The 24,919-nt window shown below is 42.3% G+C and overlaps 1 protein-coding gene across 1 annotated transcript in view; it reads left to right on the plus strand.

Annotated features, from left to right (window-relative positions):
* The window catches only part of Arhgap35 (Rho GTPase activating protein 35), a 123,160-nt gene that overhangs the window by 63,298 nt on the left and 34,943 nt on the right, over positions 1–24,919 (plus strand). The window contains exon 3 of the mRNA XM_032894374.1: positions 3,858–4,002. Within this exon, the coding sequence (XP_032750265.1) occupies positions 3,858–4,002 (145 nt within the window). The remainder of the gene's footprint in view (positions 1–3,857; positions 4,003–24,919) is intronic.

Genomic DNA, 24,919 nt, shown 5'->3' on the forward strand with positions numbered 1-24,919 from the left:
TGGTCGATGTGCGTTTATTCCTTTTCCAGCATCCATTTACTCATTCTACCTACCCCAAGAATTTTCCCCCAGGAAGTTTACTTAAAACCGTAGTGCTATAAGCACAAGTTCTGCAGTCTCACAGAAGACCCACCTAGGTGGGCTTTTCTTGCATTCATCTCCAGGGTCTCACACCTCCCTCCTTCCCTCCCTTCTTCATTGCCTCCCTCCCTCACTTCCTTTCTTCATTTCTCTTTCTTTCTCTTGCCGTTCCTCCTCCATTATTTTCTGTGTAAACCCAGGCATATCTTGTGTCTGTAGAGGTCAGAGGACAACTTTGAGGCACAAGTTTTTTCCTTTCCCTGGGTGGGTCCTGGGTATAGAAAAAGATCCTCGGCTTTAGTAGCAGGTGCTGAGCCAGCTCAGTGGCCCCAAGGTTCTAGGTATGCATGTTTTGTTGTTGAGTGGGTTTTGTTTTGTTTTTGTATGGGAGTGTGGTGGTATTCTGGGGGCATGGATAGCAGTGGCATGCTATCATACAGTCCACTAGAAGGGACTGGGCACTGAACAGTAAAGTGCTTGCCAATCAGGATCTCTCCCCATGGTTCCAGATCTCTAGTACTACCAGAGAGGGGAGTGGGAGAAAGAAAAAGAAACTGGGCATCTAGTGATACAAAGTACTTGGGTGAAACAAATCTCTCTAGCCAGTAACTTGATAGTATATCCTGAGTATCAGTCTGAGGAGTATGTTGTTTCAATTTGATTAGATGCTACAATTAAGGCTAGAAGGAGGTATCCTGGTGATGACTGGGCGAATGGGGCCATCTCCTGCCTTTTGGTTCTCCTCTTTGCCTTAGCAGCACTTTATTTGGAAGCTTGAGTTTTACTGAGAAATAATTTACCTTCATTTTAATAGAGAAATTTGTCAGGATTGATGGAAGTGTTGTTTTAATTCAGATGGTCAGTCACTGGTTATTCACATTCCAGAACTGACCTTTTAAATGGCAGGGACATTTACAGGGAGAACATTGCTTGACTCAAGGCTGCAATACTGTGCATCTGCTGAAAGGTCCCACCCATAACATCCTGTGATCAGGGAGCTCTCAGGAAGGTAGATAGAGATGATATGGTACTTGACCCAAGCCACATTAGTCAGATTGAAAACCTTGAAATCTGTTTTTCTTTTGTGAGATAGGGTCTTTAACCCACTCTGGCTTCAAACTTGCTATCTTGTCAAGGATGACCTTGAACTTCTGGTCCTCTAACTCCACCTCCAAGTGCTGTAATTAAAGGAAGGCATGTGCCCCCCCGTATCCAGTTTTATGTGGTGCTGGGCATCAAACCTGAAGTTTTATGCATGCTAGACAAGTATCTTACCAATTGAGTCATATCATCAGCAGGTTCTTTTGGAGGAGGCTATGGGGGTTATCTCAGTGTGTTATCTTTTTGGGTTTGTTTGTTTTTTGGGTTTTTTTTTTGTTTTGTTTTGTTTTTTTTGGTGGGGAAGGAGTTGTTTTGCTTTGGTTTGGTTTGGTTTTGAGACAAGTTCTCTCTAGCCCTGGCTGTTTGGTACTCTGTATGTAGACTAGGCTAGCCTCAAATTCATGGAGATCTACCTGCTTTTGCCTTCCAAGTGCTGAGATTAAAGGGCCACCTTTGACAATTTTACACTTACACACACACACACACACACACACACTCTTGATCATATCTACCTTCTCCAATCCTTATTTCCCATGTCTTTTTTTTCTTCTTTTCTTTTTCTTTTTTAAAGTAATATACTGAGTACAATTGATGTTACCTATATGCACACCATGGGCAACATACCAGTGCCTACATCCCAGAAGTAAAATGACTCCCTCTTTCTCAGTAACCATAAGTTATCAACAGCTCCTCAGCTAGATAGAGCCTGTGAACCCTTCCTCCATCCGTGCTGGATTTTCACCAGGTTTACTCTTCCAGAACTCCCTCCTGTGGAGCAGGCCCCAGGTCCAGTCAGCGTAATCGGTTACTCCTCTAACAGTCATGCCACTGCTGTGCTTGCTGGTACATAAATTATTTATGTTGAGCTTTATACAAGTATAGATTACAGGCATGCATCCCGCACTGTTGAGCAGTCTAGATTTGTCCATAAAGAAAGATCATAAGTCACCAGTTTGTTTTTCCCTAAAGTCGGTGCTTGCTTACCTGAAGAGCTGTGGCTTGTGTTTGGCAGGACCAAACCACGTGGGATACATGGATCTTCACATTGAATTATTTAGCAGGCTGATGGTTGGGCTCTCTTTACCTTTTGATTGTTTTCTGAGGTATTACCAGTTGGCAGCCCAGAATACTTTTTAATTTGCCTCAGCCCTCTCTAATCCCAACTTGTACTCCCATTCCCCCTTCCCCAAATTTGCACCAGAAGTTCTTAAAGAAGCTCAGACTAAACAGGACCTATCTTGTTCCCTTAAAAGGAATATTAAAATAAAAGGAAGTGAGCAGAAGAAAAGGGAAAGGTTGATCTATGACCTGGTAGTTGAACGTCTTCTTCCGAGGGTTTCGGAAAGGTCCTGAAATAGGCTTCCAGCCCTTACACATTGTTGAGGGGAGCTGTAGCCCTGCTGCATTGGGCTGAGCCACTGGGAAATGAAACCTGGATGGCAGAGACACAGCGTTCTAATTTACCTGGACCCCGTCCTGTTGCCCTCATCTTTTAGTAGATACTTTAACAAAGGTGGACATTCTATGCCTGCTTCCTTGGCTTTGGAGAGTTTACATTGGTATAAAATATGTTTTTTTGTTTTTTGGGTTTTTCCCATATGAGATTCAAAATAAATACATTTAAGCAGGAAAAGGTGGTTTGAGTGAGTTTGAGGCATCAGTTATAGGGTTAAACAGTATGGGTTTTAGTGATCAAGCACTCCCCCCCCCTCGGAGCTGGGGACCGAACCCAGGGCCTTGCGCTTCCTAGGCAAGCGCTCTACCACTGAGCTAAATCCCCAACCCCTGTGATCAAGCACTTTTACTAGTTGAGTCATTTAGACCTTTGAGATTTCTTTTTCTTGGGTTGGGGATTTAGCTCAGTGGTAGAGCACTTGCCTAGCAAGCACAAGGCTCTGGGTTCGGTCCCCAGCTCCGAAAAAAAAGAGAGAGAGAGAGATTTCTTTTTCTTGAAAAAGTGAATGGTTGTGAGGTTTTAAAGCAAGTACATATGGGACTTGTTTGGTAATAGTAAAATCTCAGTGTTTGTCACTGCCCCTGCTGGTTGGTGGGTAAGTGGGTGGAAACATGGTCTCACGATGATATAGCCCAGGCTGTTCTAGAACTCTTGATATTCCTGCCTCAGCCTCCTAGAACCTGAGATTCAGTCATGGGCCTGGATCATGTCTTTGTATTGTTTCATTAGTAGGCACTACCATTTCCTAGTGTGGAAAACACCAGGAATTAACCCTAGGCTGATAAATCACTATATTTTTTTTTTCCTGGAGAGAGGAAATTACTAGTTTTTTGTACTTGTGTTTGATCTTCCCAAAGCATCAGCCATCTCTGAGTATATACCATCTATCATCCGAGCAGATTGTTTGGAAAACTTCCTGTTTACTCCAGTGTGTCCCCAGTGGAGGATATGGATGCCATTATGATGTTACTTGTTAAGTAAACTTGGCCTGGCTCTTATAAACATCTTTGTTTTAATAATGCACTCTCACACTAACGGTGTGACTATGTGACAACTTTCCAGTATCTTGTACAATATTTGGAGGCCAGAAAGTAATATTAGGGAGATGAGCAAATTTGGGTCTGTTTGTCTTGCTTGAAATCTTTTCAACAAAGATACTCACTTTTTGTGCTTCCTTTTTTTTTTTTTTTTTTTTTTTTCTTTTTTCTTTCCTGGACAGAAACCAAAGCCCAAACCCCGACCATCCATCACAAAGGCAACCTGGGAGAGTAACTATTTTGGGGTGCCTTTAACAACAGTGGTGACTCCAGAGAAGCCGATACCCATTTTCATTGAAAGATGCATTGAGTACATTGAAGCCACAGGTAAGAGTCTGAAGCAGATAGTACCTCCCACTCCCTGCAGGGAGCATCCAAGAGAGCTGAGATCTGTGAGCTTGTTGGAAATGAGAGATGCTAACTACGAGAAGGACTTGGATGATCTGACAGCTGAGTCTGTCAGGAGGCTAACATGTGGCAGCAGTTCTGTCCTCAGACCAGAGACATCTTTAGCATGTGGCTAGTTGTTGGTAGTTGCCTGGTTGTCTGGGTTCCCTTGTAGGTCTGTAAATTGCATGTGGGGGAAAAAGGGCTTTATATGAGATGCATATTATTACATTTAATAGTGGAAACAAGTATTTGAGACTGTTAGCATTTCTGGCATTCTGATCAGGCATCTGAGACTCATACAGACTTAGGGTCTCTGCTCTATGAGGTAAGAAAAGAGTCATATTGCTTGAATATCTTGTGATCATATAGCTAGGTTTTTGCACACAAGAGAATGTGAGACACGTGGCTCTTTGACTTCTAATGTCATACCACTGATTCTCTCTACTTTCTCCTAGCTGCTTGCAGGGATCTTTGAGGATGTTCTGAAGCAGGTGCCTATTACTGTGGATTCCCAAGCATTATTAGATAAACTTAAAAATGTAGGCTTGGGAGCCAGTACACACCTTTAGTCTCAGCACTAAAGAGGACAGAGACATGCCTGTCTCTGTGAGTTTGAGGCCAATCTGCTCTATCTAACAAGTTCCAGGCCAGCCAGGTAAACAGTGAGACACTGACTCAAACCCCTCATCCCACCCCACACCCCATAGGAAGAACAAAAAAACTATAGACTTGGGAGGCTGGAGAGAATTTCAGCATTTAGGAGCACTGTAAGTTATTGCAGAAGACTGGGGTTTGATACCCAGCACCCACATAGCAGAATCTATGTGGAAAATACAGGGGCTTGGGCTGGATGTGTAGCTCAGTGCTAGAGCACTTACCTGGCTTGTGCAAGGACCTGAGTGTGATTCTGCTATGTGGTTGCTATTCTGTTGTGGTTTGCCTTGGGGTTTTCTCTGAATTTGTTAAATAAAGGCAAGAGCGTGAGATTTGGGCAGAGGTAGGAGTTGGGAGAGGGGGATTAGATTCAGAGGTTAGGTTGACAGTTGACAGTTGGAGACAGTTGGAAGTGGAACCTGAGGAGGGGGGGGAGGATTGACAGTTGAGGAGGAGGGTTAGAGAAGGAAGCCAGGAGGAAGAAGAGAGGGAGTTGGAGGGACGATGGGGGAACTGAGAGAGTTAGAGGTACCAGGGGGGAGAAGAAGCTGGAGACTTGGTAAATAAAAGGTGCAGGGATGAGTAATTTGGGAACTGGGATTAGGACAGTGTAATGTGGATCTGCCAAATCTGGGCAGCTGGATTGCTTTAATGCTAAATGAGTGTGTTTTTTTTTAAGAAAAAGAGTCTCAATTTAAGTAAGTGTGGCTGGGGCTGAGTTTATGCCAAGATATCCAGCAATATCTGGGGCACTGAGTGTGGAACCCTAGCAGGTAAACACCAGTTGTATGCTCTTTTTGTATGAGTCTCAGTATAAGAAAGTGTGTGTGGCTGGGTTGTGTTTCTGCCAAGATATCCAGAAGATATCTGGGAAGCGGTGTGGAACCTAGCAGGGAAAAACACCCTGAGGGAAAACTTATTCCACCCCGGTTTTAGTTTTATACATTTTTTACTTTATTTTTGTTTTTTATTTTTACGACAACATATGGGCAGCCCAACTAAACCATTAGAACTCAACTAACCTGAGATAAAAGTTTACTTCCCTCTCAACCCTAGAATAGGCAAGTACTAGTGGATTGGGGAATTGACTGGGTCTGGAGGGTCTCGAAGAATCGAGAGGACTGCGTATTCTGAAGCAGAGGGAGAAAAAAAAAGGTACAGGGGCTTCAGATCAGATACTACTTTGATGTAAGAGAGATATATAACTTTATAATACTTAAAGATGAAACATAATGAATATCTTTTGGGCCTTATGGAATGATATTTTGAATATGGTCGACAGTTGAAATTTTTGAGGAAAAAGACACTTTATCATTTACCAGTATTGCAATATTCATTCTTCTGATTTACTATATCTTCTCAAAAGACAGGGCCCCTAAATAACAAATTTCTAGCTTTAGAACAGAAGATACAGGTAATTGTGGAACAACATGAACAACAGAAAGAAAAAATTAAATCTTGGCAATATAGCCTAGAAGGAACACTAGAATTGAAGACACAGAAATTATAGATCAGAATAAAAGACAGAAAGATGAAAATGAAAGTGATAGACAGGAACTAGAAAGGATGTTAGAACAGAACATACAACAGCATTTTACAACCCTAAATAGCAAATGTTCTAGCCTTAGAACAGAAGATACAGGTAATTATGGAACAACATGAACAACAGAAGAGAAAATTAAATCTTGGCAATGTAGCCTAGAAGGAACACTAGAATTGAAGACACAGAAAATTATAGATCAGAATAGAGACAGAAAGATGAAAATGAAAGTGATGAACAGAAACTAGGAAAGGATGTTAGAACAAGAACATACAACAGCTCACAGATCATACTGAACAGCAGAGAGAAAGTAATGAGGTTTGAAGCAAGACTTAGAGAATAACTTTTAAAATTAATCAATCAAAGATAATGGATAACAAATTATTAAGTACAATATAAAAGAAAATTCAAAGTGTGGAAGCAAAACCTTGAACAGAATTCAGGAACTCAAAAGAACAGGGGAAAGACAGAAAAGAAATATGGAAAAACCTTACGGATGCAGACTTTAAGAAGGAATTTAAAGGTACAACTAAAGAAAAACTCAGGTAAAGACAGAAGATAAAAATTAGGAAAAGCCAACCCTAGGTTTTAGAAACAAACTTTAAGTCTCTATCCAGTTAATTATTGCAACAAAAAGGCCTCCAAGCGATGATCATCCACAGGGTTATGAAGAATTTGAATGGCAACCCATGGATGTATTAGAATTAAGAAATTTAAGGAAAGTGTAACTAATTTTTGGAATGCATTAGCCATTTGTAAACAAATCTTAATTTCTTGGGCTATTAAAAATGATAATCCCCAAGACTGGAAAGATATGGTAGGCAATTCTAGAGCCTGCTGAAAATTTGCAATGGATTTCATGGTGGAGAAAAAGTGAGGGAGATAACAGACAAAATAGGGAGGCTAGGGCAGAGAGATTTCCACAGATCAACTGTTTAGTGAGAAGGCCGCTTTGCTGAAGTAGAGGTGCAGGCTATATGTAAGAAACTCTGTCATGGTGTCGATTGTCAGCCTTAAAGGCCTGGGACAAAGTGGCAGAATCAGGGAAAAAGACTTGAAACATTCACTCAAAGTCATTACAAGGTCTAAAAACCTTCCCTGACTTTTACAAACCACTCAGCTGTGGAAAAGAGTGTATCAGATTAAAAAAAAAAAGCTGACAGAAAGCGATAGTGAGTCTTTAGCCTTTGAAAATGCAAATACCAAATGCAGGGAAGTAATTAGACCACCACTAAAGGCAAGGTCCGCACCAATAGATGAGTGGATTAGATATACAGCTGATGTTGGATCTTGTTCTCCTGATACTACTTTGATAGGAGAAGCTGCCACTGGACTAGAGATATTAAGATTTCAAATGTTTTAATTGTGGTGAGCAGACCCATCTCAGATATTACTGTAATAAAAACCAAAGTGATACAAAAAGGGGACTGTGCCTCCTAGAATGTGTCAAAAAGATGTGGCGAATATGGACATTTGACTAGGAAGTGTACAGCAACAACAGACAGATGGGACGCATCCTGACAAAAAAACTCCCAAGGGGGCCTCTTAGGCCCCAATACCAGGCAGGAGAGTTCTCCTCCTCAGAACGATTAAACAACAAGACTTCAAAAGCGAATATTTTGGCTAACGTCTATAGGGGACCAAAGGCCAAAACTAAAATACTGGTAGATAATATAAATTGAAGGAATGGTTGACACTGGAGCAGATATTTACCATCATCTCTCCAAAATCTTGGCCCATTAGTTGGCCACTTCAAAAGGAGTGGATATGCAGTTTCAAGGTGTTGGCACTTTATCCCAAATAAAACAAAGCATCAGGTGGCTTAAATGTATGGGACCAGAGGTCAGGTTGGAAATTAAGGCCAAGGACATGGCTGATATAGCCATTAATTTATGGGGAAGAGATCTACTACAGCAGTGGAAAACTCAAATTAATATCCCCTCAGTTTCAGGTTCTGGCCCTAAAATTCATCAGACTCCTAATAAAAACTTTAAATTAGTCAGGAATGTTATCAAGGACAGTTAGAGACTGTCCGCTGTCCATAAGCAAAGATACAGCAGAGGCTGACAATTTAGTGCTACCTCAAGGAGTTTTTCCACTGCTGTTAAAACAACAACAGCCTTGCCACTATTGGCTGACTGACCAACCATCTGGATTGATCAGTGGTCCATGACAAAAAAAAAAATACAGGCATTAGGCAGCTAGTCAGGAGCAGCTGGAGGCTCAGTACATAGAGGAGTCCACCAGCCCTTGGAATTCTCCAGTATTTGTCATTAAAAAACAGTCTAGCAAATGGAGGTATTGACAGATCTCAGAGCAATTAATAAGATTTTTCAGCGATGGGTTCCATGCAGCCTGGATCCCACTGCCTTCTTTGTTGCCTAGGGAGGCCTATTATAGTGATTGACTTAAAAAGATTGCTTTTCACTATTCCTCATGAAGGCTTATAAGGAAAGGTTTGCCTTTTCGGTGCCTACCTTTAAGAACAGATACCGCCCCACAAAAAGATATATCAATGGAAAGTCCTTCCACAAGGAATGTTAAATAGCCCAACCTTGTCAATATTTGTACAGCAGCCATTAGATATAATTAGCAAAATTTCCCTAATCTATTATTTATCATTACATGGATGACATATTTTATTGTCTGATTCAGATATAAATATCCTATCCTGGAAAAGAATGTTTGATGAAGTAAAAAAACATTACCATGCTGGGGATTAATCGCCTGAGAAAATACAAAGAGGGGATTCTATTAATTATCTAGGTATAAAATAAGTGCATTAAAAGAATTAGGCCTAAAAGGTGCAAATCAAAGAAGCAAATTAAGGACACTTAATGATTTTCAGAAACTACTTGGAGACATTAACTGGTTTGAGGCCTGTGATTGGCTTGACTACTCAAAGAGTTGAGCAATTTATTTCAAACACTGGCGCTTATAAAGAATTAAATAGTCTAAGGAAACTATCAGCTTGAGGCTGAGAAAGAGCTAACTTTTGGTAGAAAGGAAACTGCAGGGCTACATCTGGACTGCGTATTGATCCAAAGATGGCTTATACATAATAATCATCTTGCCCTCTACTCATTCCCCACAGGAATTCTCAACAAAAGGGAAGATTATATCTTAGGAATGGATATTTTAGCACATAAACAGAGTAAGAACTGAAAACCTACATTGAGAAGATCCCTGAATTGATACTAAAGGAAAATTGAGACTTCCGACAATTGAAGGGAATGGATCCGAGCTGAAATTATTGGTACCTTTTACTAATGAAATTAACTCTTTGTGTACAAAATGAACATTGGGCAAAGAGCATGCAGTAACTTTGGGAGACATTAACAACAAATACCCCAAAAGCAAAGACTTCAGTTCATAAACTAACTAACTGGATCCTCCCTCAGATAGTAAAGGAACTCCAATATCTGAGCCCCTAAGATTTTACACTGATGCCAGTAAGTCAGGGAAGGCAGGATATAAATTGAAAATGTAAACAAAGGTGACTGAGAGTCCCTATAAGTCCAGTTCAAAATCTGAAAACTGTAATACTCATGGTGTTGTCAGATTTTCTAGAGCCCTTCTTAATATAGTAACTGACTCTTCAATATGCAGAAAGGGTTGTTTTACATAGAGACTGTTGAAACATTCAGGATGATTCAATTGACATCACTATTTATTCAGCTACAACAAAAAATCAGAAATAGGAGTTACCCACTATATATAACACACCTTAAGATCCATACAGGTCTGTAGCCCCTGACACAAGGTAATAATGAAATTGACCAGCTACTGATAGGAGGTACTAGATGTTCTAGAATTTTACAAAAAACCATGTTAACAAAGCAAAGCTTGAAGAAAGAATTTTCTATCACTTGGCAACAACCAAAGAGATTGTGAGGCAATGTCCTACTTGCTCGTTATATAATCAAACTCCATGCCTATGAACTTAAACTAAGGGGTACCCAAAAGAAATGAAATTTGGCAAATGGATGTTCTCCACACAGAGTTTGTAAGCTGAAATACATACATCATACTATAGATACATATTCAGGATTTCAATGGGGCAACTGCCTTAACGTCGAAAAGGCCCGATTCTTGTAATTACACATTTGTTGGTGCAGCTATAAGCGGAATACCCATACAAATTAAAGCGGACAATGGTCCAGCATATATCTCTAATAAGATTAAGCTTCTTTGACTATTATAATATAAAACATGTTACAGGTATACCACACAATCCCTACAGGACAATAGTTGAGAGATCTAATCGAAGTCTAAAGGAGATGCTTAACAGGCAAAAGGGTCAACAAAAACTCAGATAGATACATAGTGCTTTTAACTTAAAATTTTTTAAATGCTGATGAACAAAACAGCACTTTAGCTAAAAGCATATTGGATTGTGGAAAGACTATCAGAACTAAACCAGCCTGTTTATATTAAGGATATTCTGACGCCAGAATGGAAAATGGGAAATGTGTAGTTGGGGAAGGGTTATGCCTATGTTTCTACAGGAGAAGAAAAGCTGTGGTTCCTTCCAAAGCTGATAAAATCAGAAATGACAGGGGAGACCTCCACAAAGTCCTTGGCAACACAGAAGAAAAAGGAGACTAAGACGATCAACAAATAGGTGATGTATATGAGGTTGTTTAGTCTCCGTGTATGAACTGGCTGAGACCGAAATGCCCATAAACAGCCAGTGCTATTTTGAGTGCAAATTTCATAACCTTGGTCATTATGTATTACAAAATTATCCGGTTTGATTATATGATTAACCAACCTGGAAAAAGTGTAGTCATTTTTTTGATCTTTATTTACTAAACTGTGCACCCTGCTTATCCCATTTAAAATTCTTATAGAACTATATAATGCTTGTAGAGTTTTTTGTGCTTCAGGATTAAGGAAGAGAAAAATAGCTCTTAAATTATACACACTCTTGGATGCTGAGATTCCTGGACTTTCCATTCCAACTTCGTTTTTGATTCTCCCTTAATTACACTGGAAAGATGCTTGATTTAAAGGGCCTTTCAGAACTTTTCCAGAATGGACATCTTACTTATCCAGCCCCTTCAGACTGTCATAGTCAAGATGTCAGCTAAGCGATGAACTTTCTCAGCACAGAAATGACTGGCAAACCAAATCCTGCTAGCTCTACTTCGAAAAAAAGCCAACTTTTCCTAATACCCCTTGGGCCCCAGAAGGGAATTCTTCGCCCAATCCAGCTAGGAAGCAGACAAGGAAGATAAATAAGTCCCATTTCCTTATGTTGGGGTGGATGGTTCTGTTTATTTCAAGAACTGTGGATAAGTTTTCTTTTTTGAGATACAATACAAATACCAGCTTTGGGCAGGGGAACCAGAATGTAAACTCAGGGATTTGCTACTTTTCCTTTCCTTTTGTATCCTTCTTAGATATGATAATACATAGAAATTAGAGAAATAGACAAAACAGATAGATTGACAACTTACTCTTTAAACAAAATTTTACAGCTATATTTTACATTGATAGAAATGTTTATAATTGATACAAAGTTGAAGCTGTAATCTTTCATTGTATAGAATGCATTTTACACAAATGCCAGGTTTTCAATGGTATACTTTGTTGATTTATAACAGATTAATATTGCTACTTAATACGGGCATTGTGCCTCCACTATGCATCTAAGAATATAAGTCTTAGGGAACCAAGTCCTATAACTGCTGTTATACATTATTTTAGTTAGTGTAAAGTACCAGCTAAGGCAAGATGGCAAGTTATGGTTCTAAGTCAGTTTAGATGTTTTGTAGTATTTCATTAGAGAGGGCCAACGGTACTCTATGCTTAATAAAGTTCAGCAAACCTATGTAGATAGGGAAATCTTCAAGGGACATCAAGTCCAAAGAATAACCTTGTTTATGGACATTTCTTCATCTAGATCATTTTGAGAGATTTGTCTTACTTGACAGGGCCCCCCTTAGGACTCGAAGAAGAACTTGAGCATCAATGGAGTTGTTTCAAATCGTGGTAACGAACCACTGAGCAAATTGCTTCAATTCATCTACAGACAGACACTGTCCAGAAAGGACAAACAGTGCAGAATAGTCGACTGATAATCTCTGCGAGGCAGGGATCAGTCCTTCAAAATCTGCATTGATAAGGTCTGTCAGATGATCCTGGGCCAGAAGGCTGAAGACTGATGCTCAACATATTAAGGAATAAGGGGACTGTCCAGGTGATCAACAGTCTTTATAAAATTGGCTAAGCTTGGAAGCCAGTGTTTGTGCTTCCATGTTTTCAGGTAATATTAATCATTCTTGGATTTCTGATGTGGTTAAGACTAGTAGTCTCATGACAACGAATATGGTTTAGTATTGAGAAAGATGATAAATCTGTTAGAGTAGTTTTTTAGGGTGCATAGGATCTAGAACAGGATATAGTCAAGTATAGTTTTAGTATAGATGACATGGTTAATGAACAAAATTGATGGACTGGGTGATCAGCATTATTGTTGGTTTTTTATAAATTGCAGAATGGTAATAATGATGCTTAGTTCACCCTATGTATAGGAAAAAGTTTTTTAACTGGACAAAAGGGGGGAAAATGTTGTGGTTTGCCTTGCCAAGATGGTGTGGATAACATGGTTGGTGAACAGAGTTGGTGGACTGGGTGATCAGCATATTGTTGGTTTTGTAAATGCAGAATGGTAATAATGATGCTTGGATTCACCCTATGTATAGGGAAAGGTTTTTAACTATGGACAAAAGGGGGGAAATGTTGTGGTTTGCCTTTGGGGTTTTCTCTGAATTTGTTAAATAAAGCAAGAGCATTGATTTGGGGGCAGAGGTAGGAGTTGGGAGAGGGATTAGATTCAGAGGTTGGGTTGACAGTTGATGTTAGAACAGTTGAGCCAGTGGGAACCTGAAAGGAGGGGGGGTGAGGATTGACAGTTGGGGAGGAGGGTTAGAAGGAAGCCAGGAGGGGAAAAGAGAGGGAGTTGGAGGGAATGATGGGAACTGAGAGAGAGTTAGAGGCACCAGGGGGGAGAAGAAGCTGAGACTTGGTAAATAAAAGGCAGGGATGGAGTAATTTGGGAACTGAGATTAGGACAGATGTGGATCTGCCAAATCTAGATGGATTGTTTAATGCCTAAAAATGAGGTGTTTTTTTTTAAGAAAGAGTCTCAATTTAAGTAAGTGTGGCTGGGCTGAGTTTATGCCAAGATATCCAGCAGATATCTAGGGCACTGAGGTGTGTGGAACCCTAGCAGAATTAAAAACACCAGTTGTATGCTCTTTGTGTAAGTCTCCTGTATAAGAAAGTGTGGTTGGGTTGTGTTTCTGCCAAGATATCCAGTAAGATATCTGGGGGGGCGAGGTGTGGAACCCTAGCAGGGAAAAACACCCTAGGGAAAACATTCCACCCCCGGTTTTCGTTTATACATTTTTACTTTTACTTTATTTTTATTTATTTACGACAACATACAGGGGCTTGGGCTGGATGTGTAGCTCAGTGCTAGAGCACTTACCTGGCTTGTGCAAGGACCTGAGTGTGATTCCTCACACAAACACAGGAATCTGTGTCCTCTTAGTCATTTCACCCTGACCTTTATCTACCTTCAGCCACTGCCAAGCCAAGCTGCTACTCTATGAACTCTACCAGACTGCATCTCTGTCCCCCAAATACTGACTTGTCTGATCGTACTCCATTCTCTCAAGTGTACATTATCTCTTGTTTCTGCCTTCTCTCTTTCTCAGTTTATCCTGCTGATGTGATCTTGCTGCAAAAAAGCCTCTTCATTCTTCGTCATTGTACTGCTGACCCTTCCTGCCCATATGCAAGCCTGTTTGGTTTTATGTTTAAATAAGACATTGTTTTATATGCATGTTCCTCGACCCCTAAACTCTCTGAAAACATACCTATTTTTTTTCTTTTTTTTTTTTCGGAGCTGGGGACCGAACCCAGGGCCTTGCGCTTCCTAGGCAAGCGCTCTACCACTGAGCTAAATCCCCAACCCCTGCATACCTATTTTTTAAAGCAGCTATTTACTTTGACAAAAGTACACATTTTGTACAACTTGTTTGAAATATAGAGTGCCTTACTGCATTGTATCTTACAGCAGTGTTGCATAAACATCAGTCATCAGTGAGCACCATACCTCTGTTGCTGATTGGGAAGCGTCATCTCCCTGTGTGCTTAAGAAGCAGGGTCCTGGTTCATACCTTAAATCTTAGCAGTTGGGATACAGAGGCAGGCAGATCTCTGAGTTCCAGGTCAAACAGTGAGACCCTGTGTCAGAAGAAGAGTCAGAATAGCTGACGGTCTTCTGAGTCCTGATGAATCGTTCAACTCTTAGCCCTGCTTGGGTCAGAGTCTCTGCTCTGTCATGTGTTCATCACTAGATCAATAACCATGATAACTGTCCTGCCTCATGGAAAAGCCACTGGGCTCAAAGAGACCCCCATGAGTGGCATAGATCATGGTGCCTGGCCATAGACATGCTCCAAGAATCCTAAATTTTAACCACGGGCCGCTGTGGCTCTGTGTTTATGTCTCATTCCTGCCTCCAGAGGCACTGTATTATCTCTGCTCCTGTGCCACTGCCTCCATCCCTCACCTCTGGGAAAAAAAAAGAGTCTTGAGTTCCAATCTATAAGTCAGGCTGGCCTCCTTGGTCTACTGTCTCTTTGCAAGGATCATAGGTATATATGTGTCACCAGACCCATGGCTCACCCCCACCCCTACCCCCTTTCTCTTAGTTACCAACTTGAAGGTAGCAAAAGCTATTGAAAAGTTGAAAGGGTCTTCATACTACACTGGCATTGTCAACTGTGATTATAAGAATATTTACCAGGGGCCTGCCAAAATGTTCAATAGATAAAAGCCTTTGATAACAAAGGTAACCCGTGGTGTAAAGTGAGAACCACTTCCTGAAAGCCCATGACCTCCACACATATCCCACAGTATGTATGGGCATATGCAGACACACTGGTGATGATAATAATTTTGGAAAGAAAGCAGTATTTGCCAAGGGTTAGGCCATATCTCAATGCTCAGTCACCTGCTCAACAGAAGTACTGGGTTCCACATCCAGCACCTGAAAGAAAAACACCATTACCCTTGATAGTATTAATAGTGTCATTTTAAACAGTAATCTATGTTTGAATTTGCTCAGCTAACTTTAAACTGTTACTGTTGTGTTTTTTTTATTCCAGGATACAAACAGTTATATATTACATTTGTCTACTAGAACTGCCCCTTCTGTACTTAACCCCACCCCCACACCACCACCCCTACTGCTACTATGGCTTTTTCTGAAGGGTCTAGACAGCTTCTTTATAGAATAGCCCTAGAGGCATCTTAATCGTACTCAGCCCACTTCGGCACTACCCACAACCTCTCAGAGCATGGTCCTGGCTAGTCCTCAGTGTGTCGTGGACACAGGGCCACTGCTTCCTCCTCAAGCAGGCCATGTCTGTGGTGTGAATTCTGAGATCTCTGTAAGCTTGTGTTGAATAATTGGATGAACTTTTCCCAGCTTGAACTTCCCTTCAGGAAAGTGGGTGCTCTCACTAGCCTGTCATCTCTTGCTCTTTGCTCGTGGGAGGAATAGCCCTGTAACTGCACAGTTTCACATGGGTGTCCAGCCAAGCCCCCCCAGACCAACAGAACCAGCATCCCACCAAACCTTGTCAGAGCAGACCAATCTCAAAAGATTTCTACATGCCCCTTAATCTTGGCACATTGACACATGGCTCTGGCAGACAAAACAATGCACTGCACCTTGCATTTCAGAGGTAAGCTTGAGAGCTCAGTCAGACCCCAGCCTCAACGCCCATGATGCTTCCACCCACCCAGTTCTCAACCTTAACAGCACAACTAGCAGGAGCGTAGACAGCAGAGTGGAACTTAGGGTGAGAGAGTGACTTAATACTCTGTAAATCAGACAACTTAAGCTATCCTGGCACCTTTAAAAATTGTGGGCTTTGGGGCATTTGTTGTTTGTTTGTTTGTCTGTTTGCTTGTTTGTTTGTTTGTTTTTGAAGCAGTCTTATGGAGCCCAGGCTAACCTTGCTACTTCAGTGAGGATGAACATGTAAATTCTCCATACTTCTGCCTTCTTTTCTCATGGCTTTCTCATGTGAAAACTGCCATTCCCGATGCTTTATTTATAACCTGGCTTCAGTTGAAGCTCTTCCTGAGTACATTTTCCACCTTAGGTGAACGTTGGAACATCATGGATGTAGATTGATTCTTGTTCTTACTTTTTCAATGACCAGTTCTTTTACCTTTGTTAAATGTTGCACAAAATTGCATTGTGCCGAGGCAGGTGGTGGCCAGTGGTTAGAAGAGCTCCCAGATTGATTTGCAGATGCTGTTAGGCAGCTGTGGGGTCAGCCTCTGTGCTTGCTGTGCTAATAGCGCGTTAGATTTTCATCCTATCAGCTCCAGTTACATGGAAAAGCTGGAAGAGTGCATGTTGCCACAGCTGCTCTGGGACCTCCATGAGAGTCACTATGCGCTAAGGAGGCTGAGGGCTGGCTTTCTGTCATATGTTCTCCCTGGCCCTTGGTTTTCATTTATGTGGAAAATTGCTTGAGACTATAGAGTCACTGCTCCCTTGTGGAATAGTGTGACTCCTAAGTAACAGAGAATACTGGCCAAGTTAATGGAGTTCCTGCTTCATGGCAGGAAGTAGAAGTCTTCAATTCTGCACAGAGTATTTGCCTGGAACATGGTGAGGGGTCACTTTTAGAACTTCGCTGTTCTAAGAATACCTGTTCAGAATAAGGTCTGATTTGGAATTGGCCTGGTAACTAAATAAATTTCAAAGCCTAGGTCTCCAACCAGATTTGAATCAAGGATTCCTATGGTTTGAGAAATGACCGTGCTCTAATATCATAGGAACCTATGAGGGAACTTTCAAGGGCCCCTCAAGCAAGCATGATAGGTGACCACGATGGGAAGTAATGAAGTGGTTTCATGGGCAGAAGATACCTGTTTGATGTCTCAAATTATAATATTCAGACCATTCTGTATACCTAACTGGTAGGGCTCAAATCTGATGGTACATTTTTAAAAAACTTTTTTTTTATGTATATGGCTGTTTTGCTTGTGTGTATGTCTGCACTGTGTGTGTACAGGGCCTGTGGGGGCCAGAATCCTAGATCTGTACAGTTTCGAACCACCATGTGGGTGCTGGGAATTGAACATCTGGAGGAGTGGCTGCTGCACTTAACCACTGAGCCATCTCTCCAGCCTCCTCTTGGTACATTTTAGTTTTAGTTCTTATGAATTAAGAAAGTTCCCAAAGTCAAGCAAGCCTGGTAGCTGCTAAATAATGCCAAAAATGACCTGCTGTCATCCCAGCAGCTCACTCCTATCTGTATGTTCATGGACGTTGTAAGCAGTCATTGTTTTAGGGTATGTATGTGTGAGTTTGCCTTTCATAATAGCTTGTTTTGTTTGAAAAAAAAAACAGGTATAGTGGAAAGCAAGCCCCTGGGACAGAGTAGGGACATCCTAACCTTCTTCTGGGAGGACCTTGGTAGCATTACAGTACAGGGTTAGTGTCACTGGTAAGAAGATGGCAGGATGTGTGTTCCCATCCACTAATCTCAGAATCAGTACAGCATAAATCTTGAGAAAGCCTGGCACCCCAAGGGGCTGCTGCTAGTTGGGTGCAGTGTTGTAACTGAAGCCCATTCATTTGTAAAAGTTCTTTGTGGGCCAGGTGTGGTGGTGACACTTAAGCACTCAAGGAGACAGGCAGATGTGCTCTGTGAGTTTAAGGCCAGCCTGGTCTACATAGTGAAAGTCTGTTTCCAAAAAAACCCCAAAAACTAAAAAGTTTTGTGGGAAGTCCTAGAATGAAGTCACACCACCTTACCTTGGTTATGATGTAGTGTATGGTCAACTAATGGTTCTGTGAAGCAAGTGGTGCTGTCCCATCTACCCTTCTGTGATACTGGACCTTGTTAGACAGCACTACTGATCAGGCTTGCCTGAGTGGGGAAGTCTCACACACAGGACTACATGCTTGTAGGGAGACAGAAACTTCCTCATAAGTAGGTCTGAAAATCATCTGCTGGTAGGGGTAGCAGATGTATCTATTAATTAAGCACCTCCTATATGCTAAGCACTGTGTTGAACTTGTGTTGCCCTCATGATGTCCAGGATGGGAGAGATAAGTAAGCTTGGGGTTTTCCACCCACACTCAATTCCCTAAATAACTACTCTAAGATTTAATTATTTATGAATAAATGCCTAGTCCATAAGCTTTGGCTTGTTCCCTGACTAGCTCATAACTTATCTAACTATTCTATTCTGTGTGCACCACATGTCTGGTTACCTTTCCTCAGTTTCATTTGTCCATCTCCTCAGAGTCCAGGTGGCAGGAAAAAAATCCTCCTCCTACCTTACTCTTTCCCAACAGGAAGTTCCACCTTCTAATCCTGCCTCAGCTTATTGACCATTAGGAGATTATACCTACAGAGACAGACATAATCATACATCCATAATTACTCAGCATAGAACATGATAGGGTTTTTACATAATAGGGAATAAAGAGACTAGCAAGATCACGTGTTAGTGAGGAGGTGGAGCAGTTAGCATCCTCAAAGACACCACAGAGGGGTGTAGGAAAGAGGGGTGGCTTTGCAGAGCTCTTTGGCACATTATGAAAAAGTTAAATATACACTTGCCATCCACTTCTAGGTATTTATTTGCCCAAGAGAAATAAAAACATGTTCACCCAGACTTATACCACAGTTTGTAATACCTTTGTTCAGGAGATCCCCAAGTTGGAAAGAACCCAGATGTCCCTCAACAGGTAAAAGAACAAACTCTGGTGCATCCCCTCCATTGATATAACTTGGAGCCTAAAGGTGCTAGTTCTGCCACACCCACTAACATGATAGACTGCAGCTGCCATTCTGCCAAGAGTGACAGAAGCTAGTCACAAAACCACAGAAATAACTGCAGAACTCTGGGAGAAGGCCATTCTCTGGTGGCAGGCAGGCAGGTCAGTGTAGCCTAATAGCTGGCCCAGGAATGATTTTCTACAAAGGAACCCAAAAAAACTTGGGGGCAGGGACCAGCATTCAGTGTTTTGATTGTGGTAATTTTGCTCATAATACACATTTCATAATTGGCACTTTAAATGGATACCTCAGTAAATCACATCTTAGTGAAGTTGATCTTAGATACTCAAGAGTTGCTGGCTGAATGGTTCAGAAAACTTTTTGTTTTACAATCTTATAGCCTAAGCCTGCTGTGATAGTTCATGCCTCTCATTTCCTTAGGTGCTGTTTCAACAATAAATTTTATAAATATACGTGGTTAGATATAAATAACTGTTCGTGGTAGCACATTTCTTTAATCTTAGCACTCTGGAAGCAAAGATAGCTGGATCTATGTTGAGGCCAGACAGAGCTACACATTGAGTTAGTAATTGAAGTACCTTGTGCTGGAGAGGGCCAAGCTTACTATGCTAACAAAGTGGCTGAATGTACCCTGCCCACTAGCAGTGCACCCTAACCTTATAAACTTCCTTGACAAATATTTCATCTGAATCTTTATCAGGAGACAATGACTAGATAAATCAGATTTGTTATATTTCCAAGACAACTGCCTCTAACTCAACAGAACAGTCGCGTGAAGAAGAGATTGGGCACCTGCTAAGATGCCTGTGCCAATGAGGCCCTTCCCCTGTGTAGGCCAGTGCTGAGTCCACTGGCTGTGACAGACATCTTACCACATTTGCCTGTGTCCCCAGGCTGTCAGTCAGCAGATTCCGAGAACCCAGATGTTTCTATATTCTAGGAGAAGGCCTGGGATGGCTTGCTTGATGTTAGCCATTGTTTCAGTAGCACCTACCAGTGACCTGCGTGGGTTAGATATCAAAATAGCGGTCTCAGAGCAGCAGGCTGAGTAACACTAGACTAGGCCCACAATAGATTTCTTAAAACTTGTCCCTGAAGGTGATTATACATGAAGAGAAGTACACCATTCGTGTGCACAATACAGATGTGCATGATGGAGCACATCCATGCTGCTGTAGCCAAGACTAGGCTGTGCCCTAGTTCTTTCTTTCCCTCAGGAAGCATAAGCACGTCCTGACTTCTGACAAGGTAAAATGGTTTTAACAGTGAAGTGGTACCAGATAATCCTTTTGTACCTGGCTTCCCTCATTCAGTATTGTATCTGTGGGGCAGTTATGAACAGTCAGTCCTGCAGTAAGCATGTGCCTAAGAGGGAGGTTTGAGTAATTCAGTTTAGCGTGCTGAACATGATATGATGGCTCTGTGGTTTGGTATTTCTTAGGGTTAAGGATCAGGATGGGGAGAGCACAGTGACACACATTCCTGTAGTAGCAAATATTTTTTTTTTTTTTTTTTTTTTGGTTCTTTTTTTTGGAGCTTGGGACCCGAACCCAGGGGCCTCATGCGCTTCCCTAAAGCGCTCTACCACTGAGCTAAATCCCCAACCCCCAAATATTTCTACCTATAGGGGGCACTTGGTTGCCTGTGCCCTGCAGTTCCTCTCTTTACTGTGGCTCTCTGTAGTTTTTCAATTCAGATTGGTTTACACAATCTTGATGACCCCAGAGTTCTGCTTGCCTAGCCATTATTCTCTGCTTAATGTTGGGGGGGGGGGGGAGTAACGCTCACCCTCACAACGCTCACCCTCGCACTTGACGGTGGTGCATAGGTCTCACCCAAGCTGCAGAACACAAGGGTCAGCTCTCAGGTAATATGAGAAGACAAATTAGGTTAGGTAGGAAGTAAGTCCAGTGGCCTGCAGCCATACTTCTGTCATTCTTTGTGTACTTGTGTATGTGGTTCAGTGTTATGTCTCTACTCAGAGGCAACCCCCAGCTCCTCAGCACAAGTGAAACCCTCCATAAGAAGAACGACTCCGCTTCGTTTGCCCGGGTAAATGTGGGTGCTGCTTTTTGCATGGCAGATTTAGGTTTCACCACTGATTGATGGAAGCATCTTCAGGGAACAGCTCCTGCCATTAGATCAAAGGCCTTTGGGAGATGGCCTCTTAGCAAACATTCTCAGGGCCGACTGAGCATCCCTGTGGGGGCAGGTCGCAGAATGCCACTGTCATTGTTAGCAGTGGGTCTGCTGCCTTCAGCATAAACCCCTGCCGTACATGCAGCACATTTTGGTTGTGTTTCTTTCTCACTAGTGAAGTCTGTACAGGATGACCCTCAGGCCAAACCTTGACTTTGCTGCTCACTAGCAAATGTTTAACCTCGCTTTGCCTTCACTCCCTGTACTGTAAAATGGGACTAATAAAAGCACTTTGAGTCACTGGAATGATTCAATGTGTTACAGACCTTGTAACAGTAGCTAGTGGCCATAACTAATATGCCTGTTGTCATTGCCTCTGCTGCGGCTGTTGACGTTGTCCAGGATATTGCACCCTTATCTGCCCTACACAGAGGTGTCAGCTCTCAGGGTCCAGACTGGCTACTCCCCACAAAGAATAACTTCCCTGAAGGACGTTCCTTTATGAATTACTAAAGGCTGTAGCAGGGTGGATCAGCATGGACTCTGTAACCCATGTAATCGCTTTAAAATCCCAGTTTTACCATTGATGCAGGCTAAACTGCTTCCTGTCTCCACAACCAGTGACCTTACCCACCTTTTTAGGACTGAACCTAAGAAAATGTGTGAGTGATGTGAGGTGCTTACCTGGGGTCAGACAACCTCAGAACAGGATTGGGGGACTGCTGTATGCTGTGAGAGTTATGTTTAACCTTTTTTTTTTTTAAAGATTTATTTATTTTATTTATATGAGTACACTCACTGTCTTCAGACACACCAGAAGGGAGCGTCAGATCTCATTACAGATGGTTGTGAGCCACCATGTGGTTGCTGGGAATTGAACTCAGGACCTCTGGAAGAGCAGCCAGTGCTCTTAACCGCCGAGCCATCTCTCCATCCCTACTTTTAACCTCTTATTACTTTCTATTCTACTTGAGATCCCAGTATCCTGTTCATAGCACTTCCTGCAGCCCAAGTCTGCCATGCAACTTAGGATTGGCTTTCCCCCAGAGAGCTCACGTCTCAACTTCATTTCGTTCTTGCGTGTTTACATCTCTGCCTGCTCCAGTGAGTCAGAGTGGTTGGCCATTGCATTGAAGGCTCTGAAAGTAGAAATTGTGCGTCCTCACCATGTGCTGTTGAGGATGCTAAGCATTTACTGCTGCACAGTACCTAAGTCCTTGCCCCTATGTAGCCTATGGAACAGTTGGGCAAAAGGGGGGCAAACTATGAAGGATATTAGTGATTAATGCTCCAAAGAAAAGAAATGAAGTATCTCCCTCTGGAATATGAACTCTCTGAATTAATCATATATATTTCGTTGCAGTAAGGTTTGGGGAGATAGGCTTTTGGGTGGATTGGTTTGTTGGGTGATTGTTTTGTCGAAACAGGGTTTTGCTATGTAGCTCGGTTTGGTCTGACACTCACTGTATAACCCAGGATGACCCTAAACTCAGGATCTTCCTTTCTCTGCCTCTTCTTCAAGTGCTGGGATTTCAGATATGTGCTACCACATTAGGCTCAGTTGCTTTTGAGGAGGTAAAAGTTAGTAAGAACTGGAGCCATTCTGTGTCCTGGAGAAGCGCCTTCAGACAGAGAGATTGTAAGTGGGATGTCCTGAGACTGGGATGTTGTAGACAGAGCCATGGGTACTCTGAGAATTAACACCATTGGTTGAGGGCTTTGAGGGGGGATGAGATTTAGCTTCCTTCTAGAAAAGCAACTCTGCCACTGTGTGGAGTACCTGAGCCTGAGAGGGCTCACGGGCTCTTGCTGTAGCTGCCTTTATACAATCTCACGCTACTCTTTTTCTGGAAGGAGAGAAGGCACCCAGGCCCTGGTCTCCCTTGTTGCTCACTGACATCCCCCAGATCTGCAGTACCAGCTGGAGTGCTGCAGCTTAACCTGGAAGTGGCATGAATGGGAGCCCTCACTGGGAAAACACAGCACAGATGGATCGCGTCTGCCCTGGTTTTACCTAGGCACTCTTCAGTGCCCTGTCTCCACATTACTATTCATCACTGCCTCCTGTATGATGGACCATGCCCTTCCCTTTCTTCCATTCTAGCAGGCTACTAGTATAGCACATCTCTCTTTGTAGGTGGGTTATGTGTCTGTTTGTCTGTTGCCATTCATAAGGAGCCACATGAAAGAACTGTTGTCTTCTGACCATGGGTGGATACAGCAGGAAGGAGGCCTTCTGCAGGTCAGGAGGGACTCAGCACAAACTTAAGTTGTCACTTTGATCTTCAACTTTATAGCTTCACAAGTGTCAGGACATAAATGTTGTGTTGTTTCCCAGTGCCTTGAGTATTGTTTTAGGGTCAGAGTGTCAGTGAACCCAGAAGCAAAGAATTGCTACTGGCTTCAGAACACCATAAGCCTCTCCTCAGCCCCAGCTCCCTAGTTCCTCAGGGCCTCAGAGACCTTTGTGCCTATAGGGCCACAACAAAGAACTAGGTCAACAGAACAGGAATTGAGGCAACAGAGTCAGAACAAGGCAGGGGTGAAGATGTGAGGTGTACATTCGAGAACCTCAGACAGAAAAGATAAAGGTACTCTTTTGTTTAGTGCCTGGCTCTCAACTGCCGAACTGGTTTGAAACAGAAGATGACTTGAGAATCGGATAATGGAACCCCACTTTTACAAACAGAGATGGCGTAAGACCTTGTGATTTCACTCTGGTTTAGGTCCTTTTACTTTTGGCTGGAATCCTTCAGCTGCTTAAGTTCAGTGGCCTCCCAACAGCTTTAAGACAAAACAAAACAAAACACAGTTCATCTTTTCACGTCAGCTGCACTTGTTGAAATGAGACCTTTCTAGAGTGTGTCCCAGAGCTCCTGAGAAGTGAAACTACAGTTGGTTTCTATACTTGGTGATCTATTTTGTGGGTTTCAAAAGCCACAACAGAAGAAAGAGTTCTCTGTTGTGGTTGTCAGGAGCCAACATTTGGGCTGTGACAGCAACACAGTGTTGTGCAACAGTTTATGACGAGGTGCTCACTTCTGGCTCCTGCTCTGTTCTAACTAGAAGGTGCTGCAGGACCCCAAGTCCACAAGTCTTCTGAGATGATTTTCAGCATGGAGCTAGCCTATCATGGTAGAACAAGGTGTGTGGTAATAGAGTAAGAAAAACCAAAGTAGAGATGCCTGCCCTGGACTCGACAGAGTAGGATTTCATTCATTGATTCTGACAGACATGGTCTTGCTATTAATATAGAACCCAGGCTGTCTTCTGACCATGGGTGGGTACAGCAGCAAGACTTTTCAATCCTCCTTCCACAAACTCTCTTCTAAGTGCTGAGATTACATACAGACTTGTCTCACTGTGTTCAGCCTCAGCATAATTTTTCTATGTATGCTGTGTACAGCATGCATATGCACTGTTACACCCATATGACGGTTAGAGAACAGATTTCACATGTCTACTCTCACCTACTGCATTGTTTCTATAGCTGTGCTCTGTACTCTAGGCTGGGAAGAGTGGGAGGTACCAAGGCATTCTGCACATCCCATCTCAAAGTAGCTGTGGACTTAGAGACACATGTTGCTGTATCTGGCTGTTTTACATGGGTCTCATGGCATTGAACTCGGTCGTCAGGCTTGCATAGCAAGCGCTTTTACCTGCTAAG

This window comes from Rattus rattus, chromosome 2, assembly GCF_011064425.1.
Source record: "Rattus rattus isolate New Zealand chromosome 2, Rrattus_CSIRO_v1, whole genome shotgun sequence".
Classification (NCBI taxonomy): domain Eukaryota; kingdom Metazoa; phylum Chordata; class Mammalia; order Rodentia; family Muridae; genus Rattus; species Rattus rattus.